We start from the raw sequence: 14,367 nt of genomic DNA, 5'->3' as shown, positions 1-14,367 counted from the left end.
GTCTTCTGACTGTCCTGGGGTGGATTCTGTGGTGGATAGGTTGCAGCAGATTTGGAGCCATGTGGTGGACAATCTGAAATTGTCACAGGAGAGGGCTCAGCGCTTTGCCAACCGCCGCCGCGGTGTGGGTCCCCGACTTCGTGTTGGGGATTTGGTGTGGCTGTCTTCTCGGTATGTTCCTATGAAGGTCTCGTCTCCTAAGTTTAAGCCTCGCTTCATCGGTCCTTATAAGATCTTGGAAATCCTTTACCCGGTGTCTTTTCGTTTGGATCTCCTGGCATCGTTTGCCATCCATAATGTGTTCCATAGGTCTTTGTTGCGGAGGTATGTGGTACCTGTGGTTCCTTCTGTTGAGCCTCCTGCTCCGGTGCTGGTTGAGGGCGAATTGGAGTACGTGGTGGAGAAGATTTTGGATTCTCGTATCTCTAGACGGAGACTTCAGTATCTGGTTAAGTGGAAGGGCTATGGTCAGGAGGATAATTCCTGGGTTGTCGCCTCTGATGTTCATGCGGCTGATTTGGTTTGCGCCTTCCACGCAGCTCGTCCTGATCGCCCTGGGGGTCTTGATGAGGGTTCGGTGACCCCTCCTCATGGGGGGGTACTGTTGTGAACTCTATTTCTGGGCTCCCTCTAGTGGTCACAAGCGGTACTGTGTAGTGTTGTCTTTCTGCAGGTTGGCTTCATCAGCTGGTTCGTTATCCTTGGTTGGTTTTCTATTTAGCCCACCTGGATACTCAGTTCCTTGCCTGCTATCAATGTATTCAGTGCTCTTCAGATTCCGTGTGTCTACCTTGCTCCCAGTCTCTCCAGGACAAGCTAAGTTTTTGTTTGATCATTTTTTGATTATCAGTGTTCATTATGTTTTTAGTCCAGCTCGCTAAAATGTGATTTCTTCGCTTGCTGGTTGCTCTAGGGGACTGAGTTTCTCCCCCCACACCGTTAGTTGGTGTGGGGGTTCTTGAAATCTCAGAGTGGATATTTTGTAAGGGTTTTTTACTGACCGCATAGATTCCCTTTTCTATTTTCTGCTATCTAGTATTAGTGGGCCTCATTTGCTGAATCTGCTTTCACCCCTGTGTATGTGCCTTCCTCTTACCTCACCGTTATTATTTGTTGGGGGCTTCTATATCTTTGGGGATTATTTCTCTGGAGGCAAGAGAGGTCTTTCTTTCTCTCTAGGGGTAGTTAGTTCCTTAGGCTGGCTCGAGACGTCTAGGAATTCAGGCACGTTCACCGGCTACTTCTAGTGTGTTTGGTTAGGTTCAGATTTGCGGTCAGCCCAGCTTGCCACCTCCCTAGAGCTTGTCCTATGTTTGTTACTTAGCTGGAGTAATTTGTGATCCTCAACCACTAAGGATCATAACAGCTATGTATCCAAGACTAACGTCAAACATTCAGACTAGATTGCTGTTCAGTCAGTTTTCCTATATTTACTATGTACTGTTTTTTTCTAACTTGAACGCCCCGCCCTTCACCATGCTGTGATTTTAATTACATCCAAACACAGTTGGTTCTGACCTTCCTATAAATGCAGGCTTTACCATGTTATTAGCCATAGGTAAGTGTTCACACTAGGCAGAGCGGTCAGGTACCCATCCGATCTGAGATTACCTTGACGTTTGTTGGATGGGCTCACAATTTTTGGCCAAATCTTGTGCTAAGCATCTCATGTGTTTTTTCATAGATTTCACAAGCCAGTATGCTATTCACATTTCATGTATCGCACATTTCCTTGCTTTAGCACAGTAAAATTGAGTGCAGCCATTATCTATTTGCTATATATATTAAATGTAATACATTATTTTGAAAGATTTTCTCAGCTGCTACATTGATATATGTGTTTTGTGAAAACTATTACTAGCTGCAGGAGCTTTGGTAAGTAAAAGGTTAGCAACTTGTGGGATGGTCTGGGAGGGGCTTCAGCAATATAAGGGTCTGTAGATGCCTAGTACACTGCCTCCACCGTATGCCGCTGTGCATTGTCTGCTACTGTACAGTTTCCTGCATGACCAATTTTAACTTGTCATCTACATCAGTATATCTGCCTTTGAGGTTTTACATAATTAAATAGTTCTAACAGAGTTCAACTACCCTCCACAACGGCAGGACAGAGCTGTGTTTGTTATTTGTTGCTGATGTAAAACTGCAAACATCGCTCTATTGCATTTGACAAAAGAGAATGTTCAGTGTGGAGACATGGGCGGTGAGGGGTTAGTGGGTGCTCTCGTCCGCTGCACCGAGACTGCAGGGACCAGGGCTCATCCCAATGAGCGCAAGCTCGCCTTTTCCCATGGGCATAATACTAATCAGACAACATAGGGTGACGGTAAAACCGTGTGGCAATACTTTATTGAACCAACAGATTGCAACATATGGAACAGTTCCATCAAAATACACCAGATGGAAATTATAGAGTCTCACCCTTCCGCTGGCTCACCGGGTTTAGAGCTTGTGCAACTTCGGGGCTTCCAGGGCTCTCTATCCCCACCAGTGGCACACTTCTTTTGACGGGCATCTACAGAGAGGGGGTAACGACAAGCTTAGGAAGCTAACAGAGCAGTGAGGTATGTGGCCAGGTGACCGGTTTGTCCCAACCTGGATTCTTCAAGACGCCTCTGAGGGTTCTGCAATGGTCAATGGAGCAGATCTGTGTTCTGCCAGCTGGGGCCCTGGTCCCCTAAGCTGATATACTGAATTGTTTAATATCTGTGTCACTCTTGATGGAGCCATGTTGTCCTGGTAGAGTGTTCCTTTATGGAGTCATAGTGTCCTAGCTTTTGTACTGTCAAATCACTCTTAATACAGAGACATATCCATCCCCCTTATATAATTCACAACTGTTCTTCAAGCCATCATCCACAAGTCAAGGGGAAGATGTCATGAGATTAACTTGCATTGTTTGAGTATTTAATATATCTTCCCAGTTTGTCCTCTGTTTTGCAGGTCAACAAGCTACAGAACCCACACAATGGTTAATCAACATATTTATCAAACAACCATTGTTCAATGACCGTGCATCTCTGTCTTGCAAAGATAGCAAACAATAATTTACAGCAAACATCAACTAAAGAGTCAACATCTAGGCTTATATAAACAATAATCAAAGGTTAAAAATGGTGGCGCAAATTGTCAACGTTATTCCCTGTGCCTGCTGCACTACCAACAAACCTCCACCAAGGTTTGTAAGAATGAAAGCAAATATAATTGTATATACACAAAATCGTGTATGGGTATGCGCTGGTACAGATTTTTTTTTTTTTTTAACGCGTTTCGGAGACGCCTGTCTCCTTCCTCAGGGTTGGTTTCTGCCTCGTACTCTCAACCTTATATAGCTGCTTAATTAGAATCCAAAGAGTTCCACGTTCACATTCAATCCTCTTGGTGCCAGAGTATCCAGGATAAAAATCCACTTAGTCTCTGCTCGGGACATTGCTTTTATAAAATCACCACCCCTCCATATATATATATATATATATATAAACAATAGTCTGTTTCTTGACCAACCAAAGAAAAACAATACAAATTAAAAAGTTAACAAAAATAACAGCCTATGTCTCAGGGCCTACTGAATTTATGGGTGGATAATTAAGAAGAAATGCTGTCGTCACACTCTGCTATATGCATCAATAGAGCAGCATTTGAAGTTTCACATCCCTGATCTCAGGCAACTAACACAGCTCAACTAATCTCAGCCCCCGTATATAGAGCCCCCTCATGCAGTATATTCTCTTAGCCCCTCTATACAGAGCCCAGTACTTCACTACATCAGTCATTTCAGCCCCTTCTGCAATATATTTCACCTCTCAGCCTCCTGTGCACAGCACATCCTGCAGTACATTTCTTCTCTCAGCCACATGTAAATGCAATCTATCCTTCTATCCTGCAGTGTATATCTCCTCTTATCTATACACAGCCCCATCTTTCAGTACATTGCACACAAGCACATCACTGTTTCCTGGTATGAACTTTCCAATGTAATGAAAGAGACTTTGCTCCTTTCTGTGACATCATCCCTCAAAGTAATACAAGTAATAAAAAATAACCGGCACTAGACAACACTTGCATACCTACACATGAGCACAGGATTCAACCTGCGGGAAGACTGCTTCTCACACTGAAGACTCACAGGTGTGTGAACACCCCGACAGATGAGGTCATTCAAATCAAATGTGGTCTTATAATAAAGTACACATTTATTTGTGCCAATATAATAAGGTTTTAAATCCACCCCATTTTGTACATGCCACCCCCCAAAGATGCGTCTCTAGGCTCTACTTACCCATTGCCATTGGAACCATCCCATAGTTCCAATGACCCTGGTTGATTCTGCACTGTGAATTCTCTCTCAAATGGCATCCTGTCAGCATAGCTGTGCTGTGTCTAAAATGTGGCTTCTACTTTGAGGGATGATATGCAGATAAGAAGATGAAGGGTGGCACTCCGTGGTCTGTGATCGGTAAAAAACTTCTTTATTGATTACACAAATGAGACAAAATTACCTGCACTCCCCCCTGCCTCCATTTATCCTTTGTGAAATCAATAAAGAAGTTTTTTACTGATCATAGAGTGCCACCCTTCATCTTCTTATCTGCACATCATCCCTCAAAGTGGAAGTCGCATTATAGACACAGCACAGCTATGCTGACAGGATGCCAATAGAGAGAGACTTCACAGTAAAGAATCACCCAGGGTCATTGGAACTATGAATTTGTTCTGATGGCAATGGGTAAATAGAGACACATCCTTAGGGGGGTGTTATGTACAAAATGGGGTAGATTTAAAACCTAGTTATATTGGCACAAATAATTAAATGTGTATGTTATTATAAGACCACATTTGATTTTGGGAATAAATAATCTTTATTTTTATATAGCGCTAACATATTCCACAGCGCTCTACAGTTTGCAAACATTATCATCACTGTCCCCGATGGGGCTCACAATCTAAATTCCCTAACAGTATGTTTTTGGAATGTGGGAGGAAACCGGAGTACCCGGAGGAAACCCACGCAAACACGGGGAGAACATACAAACTCCTTCCAGATGTTGTCTTTGGTTGGATTTCAACCCAGGACCCCAGCGCTGCAAGGCTGCAGTGCTATCCACTGAGCCACCGTGCTCAGGGAATAACCCTTTAAAGGTGTTTTAAAATAAAGAATAATTCAACCTAGTGGCAAATAGGGGCCTGTGACTATCCACCGAAGATTCATCAAGTGTGCATAGATGCTCGAGTACTTACAGCACCTGTCAGCAAGACTGGACCTTTTACCCCTCACATTTCCCAAGGAGGATGGTCAAAAACCTAGTATCATAGAGGTCTAAGGGGTATCATTTCTCCTTATGGAGAGTGACATACCATCTCTGGCTTGTCAAGGTAAGGAGGCTTATTTGCCGTACAATGCTCCTCTGGGAAATTAAATATGCAAATTGCCTCTTCTGAGAAAAAGAGGACTTAACTCTATAGCGCCACCTGTTGGAAGTAGCGATCCTACAAGTCACAATCAACGACTCATTAGAGGGTTGATTGTGACTTGTAGGATTGCTACTTCCAACAGGTGGCGCTATAGAGTTAAGTCCTCTTTTTCTCAGAAGAGGCAATTTGCATAGTATCATAGAGTAATTCTATGATGATTAAGAAAAGATTGAGAGTACATGAAAGTAATGGAGGCAGAAGGAGTCTGGCAGCCAACTTGTCCCACAGCCAAAAATCTTAATAGGCATCTATGTCCTTGAAGTAAGATTCTTTATTAGAATGATCCAGTATGTATTTCAAACAGCCAAATTAGGATTGTTAATGTTTTCCAAGACTTGTTCTTTGCAAGTTCAGTAGCCAAAAATATATATACATTGACAAATATGATCCTTTATTTAAAAAAAAGAAGAAACTGTGTCCAGCACCATCAGCCATAATCTTTAGGTTGTGATCAGGGCCATCAGTTTAGTGGGTGCAGGGGCTGTAATGCGGTCATCCTCAAAGGGAAAAGCACAGGGGTTTATGAATTATGTTTTCTGTTGTAAATTAGGATTTATACATAGTGGATTTTTGGGATTCAGTGGGCATGCTTCAAAAACTAGTACTTGTTTTATACCCAATTTATATTACATTTAATAATGTTAGTTCATGTCAAGTACATGTTATGCCATTTTATCAATGTTTGTACTCTAATGGAAAGTCCCTCTTCAACTCCCGTCCTCTGTAGCCAATATCTGCAGCCAAATTTCAGTTTTCAATAGCCACAACCCTTTTATTTGAGGACGTTTCTTTGTTGGCCAAAATGTAGCTTTGAACGATATTCATTTTACCACAATTCAACCAATTTTTATTTTTGTTTTGAGGGTGGTGGTCTGTTTACGTCACATCGGAGATTGTGCGGTAACATAATTCTTCAGGTGACTGCAATTATGGCAATACAAAGTTTGTATAATTTTTTTATTATTTATTTTAGGAAATTTGTATAAACAAAATACATTAATAAATAAAATTTGTTTGTGTGAGGGCCTTTATTTTGTGTTGCTTCAATCACTTTTTTATTGAATTTTTGGAAAAGTGCAGAGACTGAAAAAAGACAATTCTGGCATTTCAATTTTTTGGGGACTTTACACAGATAACTGTATGGGTTAATGCGTTTTAAACTTTGATAGGTGCAGTGACGAATATATATATATTTTTTAATGTCTTCATTTTAAATGGAGGAAAGAGTACTTAGAATATTTATTTTTTTTTAACTTTTTTATGTCCACTTAGGGTACTTGAACTGATAATTACCTGTTCTATATACAGGAATACAGCAGTAATGCAGTATACAGCTAAAATGATGGCCTTCACAAGAGTACCAAGATAACAGCTATTGGGGCCTTCCGTAGTCCCCCTCCCCAGGTTGCTATTGGCACCTTGCGATCAGGGATTCTGATAGTACAGACTGACTGTTCAAACTAAGACCTGCTGCTTGGTGTTTCATGGCGGTGCCAATCATTTGCATACACCTTCCCACCTGCTTGTTCTCCATCAATCTCCACCTCATTCCTTGATTGACAGCTCTGGGTTCAGAGAGCCAGGGAAGGGAGGAGATAGATGGAAAACAAGCAGGTGGGAAGCATAGAGCATGTACTTGGTTTGAACAGTCATTCTGTGCTGACAGAGTCCCTTTAAGGGGTTAACAGCAGCAAATGGAGCCTGGCTCTGATCACTGCAGTTACAGGTAGATGCCAGCTGTGCAACACAACTGGTGACTGCTAGGTATTCATCCACATCAGACATACCCCGTACATATAGAGTGGATGTCGGGAAGGGATTAAAGAGAGTGGATGTAGGGAAGGGATTAATGGAGCATTTTCATATTTAAAGGGTTATTCCTATCTCAGTCTCACATGGTGGAGATGGGTATAACTCTACCTAGGCTCCAATCACTAGAGGTGGGCTAGGGAAACAGCTAATAGGATTTGAGCCATGTTATTCCTATAACGCTGATATATATAAATGAGAGTTATGGAAATGACTTGAATGATATTGCATTTTCCTGGTTATCTTAACACCTGGCTATGTGTGAAATTGACTTGCTATCCTCGCTTGTAACCTTGGTTTTCATGGGTTGAGTCTTTAAAAGGAACAGCAACAAATATGGTTTCATTGTAAAACCACTTAAGATCTATAATCTGTAATATGACTCATATGTAGAAAACAGGCTATTAGCGAATTATAATTAGTCTTGGGTGATTCTGCAGAAAATTACTTCCTCTTCTCTGAGTTTAAAGTTAGCTCTCAGTATTTTTTTTGCTATTTCTTTACATTTTCAGCACCATCTAAACCGTTTCATATGAAGGATTTCATTACCGCCAGAACATGAACATCTCAAGCTGCTGCTTCTTTGATGAACAAGTTCTTTTCCATCTTCTTCCTCCCATACTAATTCTAATCACTGTGTTGGGATCTCTTTTCAATTGCATTGCTTTATGGGCATTTTGCTTTCATATCAAGGCATGGAAAGCCAGCACAGTTTATCTCTTCAACTTGTCCGTGGCAGATTTTCTTCTCATTATCTGCCTGCCCTTCAGAACTGACTATTATCTGAAGAAGAAGGACTGGATTTACGGAGATGTCCCATGCAGAGTAATGCTTTTCATGCTTGCAATGAACAGGACAGGAAGCATCTTCTTTCTCACATTGGTTGGCCTGGATAGGTACTTTAAAGTTGTTCATCCATATAATAAAATCAACTCCTTATCCACAATGTCCGCTGCCATTATTTCATGTGTTATATGGCTTACAACAATTTCAATTAATTCCTTAATTCTCTTTAAAGACCGATCTGGAAGAAACATATTAAACAAAACAAACTGTGACAGTTTTATGGTGTGCACTGCCGCAACATACTCACAAGACTATCTCTTCATTATTCAGTTTTTCCTTTCTTGGTGCATTGTTCTTTTTTGTTCTTACAGCATCATACGGAAACTCAGACAGAGGAATCTGGACAGGGACTCGAAAATCAGGAAAGCAGTCAAATGCATCATATCTGTTGGTATTGTGTTCTTTGTATGTTTTTTACCAAGTGTGTCCACCAGGATTGAAGTCTTGAGGCTTTTGGCTACTCCACAAAGGAAGGACTGCAACATATACAGAACTATAGACACAGCATTTTATATTACAGTGTGCATAACATATATGAACAGCATGTGCAACCCTTTGGTTTACTTCTTCTCCAGTCCTTCATTCAGCACGTTTTATCGAAAGATCCTGAGATGTTCAAAAACTGATGAGCCGGAATCAGATACAATTCCTACCAACATAACCAACTTTACTTGTAACAATCAGCAACCATCAAACTGAATGAAGATATTTAGCCATCTGGAAAAAGTAAATTCTTCCTTAATCGATATTTGGTTTTGAAAGTATTTTTTAGTTCTTTTTTTTTTCTTTTCAAGTTGCTTATTTTGTAGCTATTGCAGTTTATTTTATAGCCATATTTTTGCGATTTCACCAGTCACAATTATGGTAATTTAAAGAAAAAATATATAAGTTGCAAAAAGAATCAAATGTAAAATGTTGATGTAAAAACATTCCTTACTTAAAACTTACATGCTATATAATTTTGAAAAAACACATACATTGTTTCCACACCAGTAGTATACAAATTGTAGGATGAAAATGTATCAGGGTCAATTATGTGCCAAAATTTCAGAACAAATCAGAACTCTTGTTTGGCTCAGTTTCAAGAAAACATTGAGCTGTATTCAATGCATTGCTGTGTATTCTTAGAATATTGCATGATACCCTAGCTGCAATAATTGTTAATCTAACACTTGTCAGTATAGAAAGGGTTTTTGAAGCTTAAACAATTATCGCTGTTTCAAGATGTGTAGCTTTTGAGCTGATTAATGTGTATTTTTGCAATGTACGCATCAGTACATTTAATTTGTATACTTCTAGTTTTTTCATAGCATAAGTTATTTTCTTCCTGAAATGTCAATTGCTAGAAGCATTAAAGAACTTTCATATTGAGGTCTTCCTTTTACAGTTTCATTACTTTTTTTGTTAAAAGATTACAATGTTTTGTAGATAACAGTTGAATGGATGAAATGTTAGCAATTCTTCAGTTTTTACAAATTTTCTTGATCCTTATTTGTTTATCAGTACACATTGGCCATATCAGGATCAGCAATCCATTTAATTTTATCCATTTATTTGGGTTAAAAAGTATCCAAAAGAGAATTACAGTAATTCAAAAATCTCTTCTCTGGATATAAAAAAGAAAACATAAAACAATCCAGGGCCTCCGCTGCACCACCCGCACCATGAATGTCTTTACTTTTGACCAGAATTCAATTTCTCTATGCATTCCATAGAGACTCACAATAAGGGTCCACACATCGAAGAGTTAAAGTTCGAGTCATACGATACAGTGGAGGATCAAATTGGAAGAGATATTTTGTATATAAAGTTTTGATAGGCAAATTGTTATAGCTATGATTTAACATATTTACATTTGATTAATTTTTTTTTTTTTTTTTTTTTAGAGGAGAGTGCTTCTTTTACCGGCCATGTTGATGGTTAAAAATAATGTGTACATTTAAAAAAAACAACTATAAACTGTTCTTTCTTTTCAGAATTTGTATGGAAATGTTTAGCAGATATAAGTAATAAAACCTTATATCTGAAAACAAATGGCTCTTTTGTGATTCTGAATTTATTTAACATTGTGTGCAATTATCCACACCATAAATGGTCAAAATTGGAAAGTGCTTGTAAAAACAGCTTTGCAATTTACTCTTTATAAAAAAATCCTCTGAGATGTTAAGAACAGAGGCATTTTTTATTCCATTGAGTACTGCTTGTCGTCAAGGTTATTGGCTACCTATGTGGTGTATTAGAGGTGGCCAGTTTCCTAGGCAAGGAGCACACATTTGCAAGATTTTCGCTATAGAACTTGCAAGCACTACTCTAGAGCTGTCTGGATCGAGCCGCTTCAGTACTTCTCTGATGCTTCAGAGGCAATGCTGAATTCAATTTGGACTAGCAGGTTAGCCATTCAGCTGTTCTGAACTGTCAATCTTCAGGAGAGTATCAGCCTTGGCAAGTAGAAAGATGGGAGTAAGGAAAGCCGTGCAGAAGACTGACAGTGAGAATGAATGGGTCCCTAACCAATGTGAATACCTCTCTTAGGCTGATGTCTTAATTCCTGGGTGAATGTGGACACCTCTCTGAACAAAGCCTGCATTTATGGGTAGGTAGGAACCTGCTGTAATTAAAATCACATGGTGAAGGGCGGAGTGCACAGTCAGTAAGCTAACACAGAAACAACAAACTGACTTGCACATCCAAACTAGTCTGAATAGGTGCATACTGGGAACAGCTACCTCCATATACAAAAAAAGGTTGCACTTTATCGTGCTAAAGCATGTCAATATGAAATACATGAATAGCAATATGGCTTTTGAATATTAGGAAAAAATGAATGAGACGCTTTGCACAAAATTTGGCAAAAGGTCTGCCCATCAACCAACGTCAAGGTGGTCTCATAAGACTGATGGGTCTCTAACCAAAGTGAAAGTGCCCTTCACCGTGTGGTGATTTTAATTACAGCAGGCTTTGCTGAGAGAGGTGTCCACATTCACCCAAGAATTCAGACATCAGTGTAAGAGAGGTATTCACATTGGTTAGGGACCCATCAGTCTTATGAGACCACCTTGACATTGGTTGATAGGCAGAAATTATTTGGCCAAATTTTGTGCAAAGTGTCTCATTTGTTTTTTCCTAATATTCAAAAGCCATATTGCTATTCATATATTTCATATTGACATGCTTTAGCACGATAGAGTGCAACCTTTTTTGTATATGGAGGTAGATACTCCCGGTATGCCCCTATTTAGACTAGTTTGGATGTGCCAGTCAGTTTTTTGCTGTTTGTAATTACAGTGAAATACAGAGGTACTAGAAATCACAAACAGGTTGTCCGGGCTGAAATGCAAAGTCTGCAGTCATTCTGTCCACACTTTCACGATTCCCTGTGCAGGTGGGTGGCCTCGTGACCTCATGCATACTATTTGCACAGGGACCCTTCTGTTTTTGTCCGGTAGTGGTGCAAAGCAAAATGGCAATAGAGGTTGGAATTGACTTCCTTTTCAGTGATGAGTCTCACTTTTGTCTTGAATACAATAACTGGAGATTGGTGTGGGGACCACATGGGCATCGCCATGAAGGTGCTTTCATGATAGAATAATAGATCACACAGCTCCTAACCCGGGATTATGGTGTGGGGTGGCATAATGTATGGTAACCAGACCCCTCTAGTCTTCATTTTAGGTACACTAACAGCTTGTTGTTACATTGATTTGGTGGTGGAACCAGTGCTACAGACATTTCTCTAAAGTTCCCCAAGAGCCATTTTTCAACAAGGCAATTCCAGGCCCCAGATTGCTCATGCTACTGTGAGCAGCTTTTATGGCTGAAAGGTGTTACCATGCTCTGCAGAATTTCTGGACTTCTCTCCCATCAAGTACATCTGGAACTTAATTGGTCGGTAATTGCAAAGGGAACTGCCAGCAGTGGATCTTTATGATTTGCATGACCAAGTGCATTCACTGTGGCAGAATATTCCTTTGGCAACCATTAATAACTTCATTGATGGCAGCCAAGGTATGTAAGTGTGAGGGTTTCTGTGCGTGGGTCTCGTACTTGATGAGAAATCGATATGTTTTGAAAATTTTGTTTCCATTTTTTTATTATTTGTATATCATTATTTTGTATATTGAACCTGTGATTTCCTAATTCCATGACTTTTTGTTCTTAATGTTGCAAATTCAGTGTTGAGTGTATTTCTGTTTTAATCTTAGACTGAAGTTAAGAAATGAGAGAAGAGGTGCTGAGATATTTGTTTTTTGTGCATTTGCTTTGTTTAGTGTTTTAATATCTTCTTTAAATGTATAATACTCCCACATAATCCTCTTGAAGAAATTAATGTGGTACATTTGTTCATAGTTGTGGTATCAAGTAATAAAACGTGACTATTGGTTATCAGCCACCATCTGCTTCTACAGAATGTATATGACTTCCTTTAATTAGTTCTGTCAGTTTTATCTTTGTGTTTCTCCACAATTTCTTTGAAAGAGCGTAGAAGACTCTGCTAGTAAAGCATTAACTTCTAAATAAAAGCTTTATAACAGGCAATTTATTCGTTCAACATTTTCTTATCTAATAATATGAGTTATTAATTTGGATTTCGAAGAACACTCATGTGTCCCTGTTTGCAAAGTGACCCTATGTCTAATCAATATTCTATCACTGAAGAGAAAACAAAAGAAAAACCATATGCCCCATGAATTTCAGCAGGTGGTGACATGCCGAACACGCTCCATTTATGATCATGGTCCAGTAATGTAAATATTATTCTCATGCTGGTATCCTAATGCAAAGATCACTGTAATCGGGAGACTTCTATACAGCAAGATAACATGTGTTGTTGTATATGATTTATAGAGTATTTCTGCCACGATTTTTCCATATCTGTAGGACAAGGCTTGATATTCTTAGTACAGGTCATAAAAGTACATTTAGAGATTTGACTGTTTACGTTCTTCCAGCACAGAAATCAGAGATGTTTGCTCAGTCTGCTTTCAAATGCTAGAGAAGCCATTCATTTTATAGCTTACGTAGCTGATAAGTTTTCAGAAGAAGCATGGATATTAGACCTATTCACTTTTCCATGTTTTTTGCAGACTGTGTGTTCAGAAAAAAATCATTGAGACACATCCATTTTTGATCAGACTTATGGATCAAAATCAACCATGCAGATCTATGGGATGGTGAAAACTACAGACTGAACATGGATGTTATCTGTTTGAAATGTGCGTAGTTTCCATGATTAAAATTAGAATGAAAAATGAGAAGCTGTGCAAATGTATTTTATTTTTTAGAGCACCAATCCATTGTTTCTTTTTATTTCAGCGCTGGAGTGGTGCCACTAATGCAAGATCTTTGTTCCTAATATTATACTTACCAAACAGTGTTTTTATCGTTTACCGGCGCCCCTCCAGTTCTGCACCAGTAACCACAACATCTGACTGACTAGAAGTCACAGGTAACAGTCACAGGCTCTAGACTTGCATTGATAAGTGACCTCAGGCTCGCTTCCAGCAAACACTAGAGCGATCCGGAATGTCACAAACTGCTGGAGACCAACGTGAGCATCACAGATAAAAGATGAAGACAAGTACGACAGTAAGTGCATCAACATAGGGAGAGACCAGTCAATCATCTCTAGCAGTGCTGGGTGACCTGGAAGGAAGAGGTGCCAGAGAAGTCTCTTCTCTGGCTATGTTCCTCTGCAGGATCATCAAAGTATATTGTCTCTGAAATTCTGGAGAGTGTCAGAGAAAAATATACATAGCTGAAATTCATGTAGCCCACAGTTTGGACAGCATGAATCACCTGACAGGTTTCCTTTAATATAGCACACAGTTCCCATGGTTCAAGAAATATTCTAGTTCAACCATCGGTACACTAACCTAAAAGAAGGAGGAAACGGGCTGAATAAGTGGACAGTGTCAGACCACAAATATAGAAATGACAGGGAACAGTTTTTTTCATGAAGTGAAATGAGAACCGGAACCCTTATAACCATATGACAAAGTACAATGATGTCATGGACAAGAAACAATTTTTTTTAACCTAGATTAGATTCTCCACATCTAATGCAATTCTATGGGGAAAATTCACACATAAAGTTCAGCGTACCTACAAGAGAAATTGACGTGTTGTGGCTATAAAAAAAACACACTGCAAATCAGTTTATGCCATGTAACAAACAAAAAAACACAGTGGGCATCAGAGATCTAGAAATACCATCAACTTTGCAGGAACTGTAAAGTGGTG

The 14,367-nt window shown here is 39.5% G+C and overlaps 1 protein-coding gene across 1 annotated transcript; it reads left to right on the top strand.

The window, feature by feature from the left end:
• Positions 1-7,805: 7,805 nt before the first annotated feature.
• LOC143793880 (hydroxycarboxylic acid receptor 2-like) lies at positions 7,806-9,193 on the top strand. The gene has a single exon (XM_077280829.1). It carries the CDS (start codon positions 7,840-7,842, stop codon positions 8,824-8,826), a length of 987 nt encoding a protein of 328 aa, XP_077136944.1. The 5' UTR covers positions 7,806-7,839; the 3' UTR covers positions 8,827-9,193.
• Positions 9,194-14,367: the final 5,174 nt, after the last annotated feature.

This window comes from Ranitomeya variabilis, chromosome 1 (genome assembly GCF_051348905.1).
Source record: "Ranitomeya variabilis isolate aRanVar5 chromosome 1, aRanVar5.hap1, whole genome shotgun sequence".
In the NCBI taxonomy this organism is placed as follows: Eukaryota; Metazoa; Chordata; class Amphibia; order Anura; family Dendrobatidae; genus Ranitomeya; species Ranitomeya variabilis.
Note: the sequence above shows the minus strand (reverse complement) of the source record. Positions and strands in the feature narration are given on the sequence as shown.

What these genes read in the sequence shown, in the direction of transcription:
- LOC143793880 (XM_077280829.1), top strand. Translation starts at nt 7,840, where the DNA reads ATGAACATCTCAAGCTGCTGCTTCTTTGATGAACAAGTTCTTTTCCAT.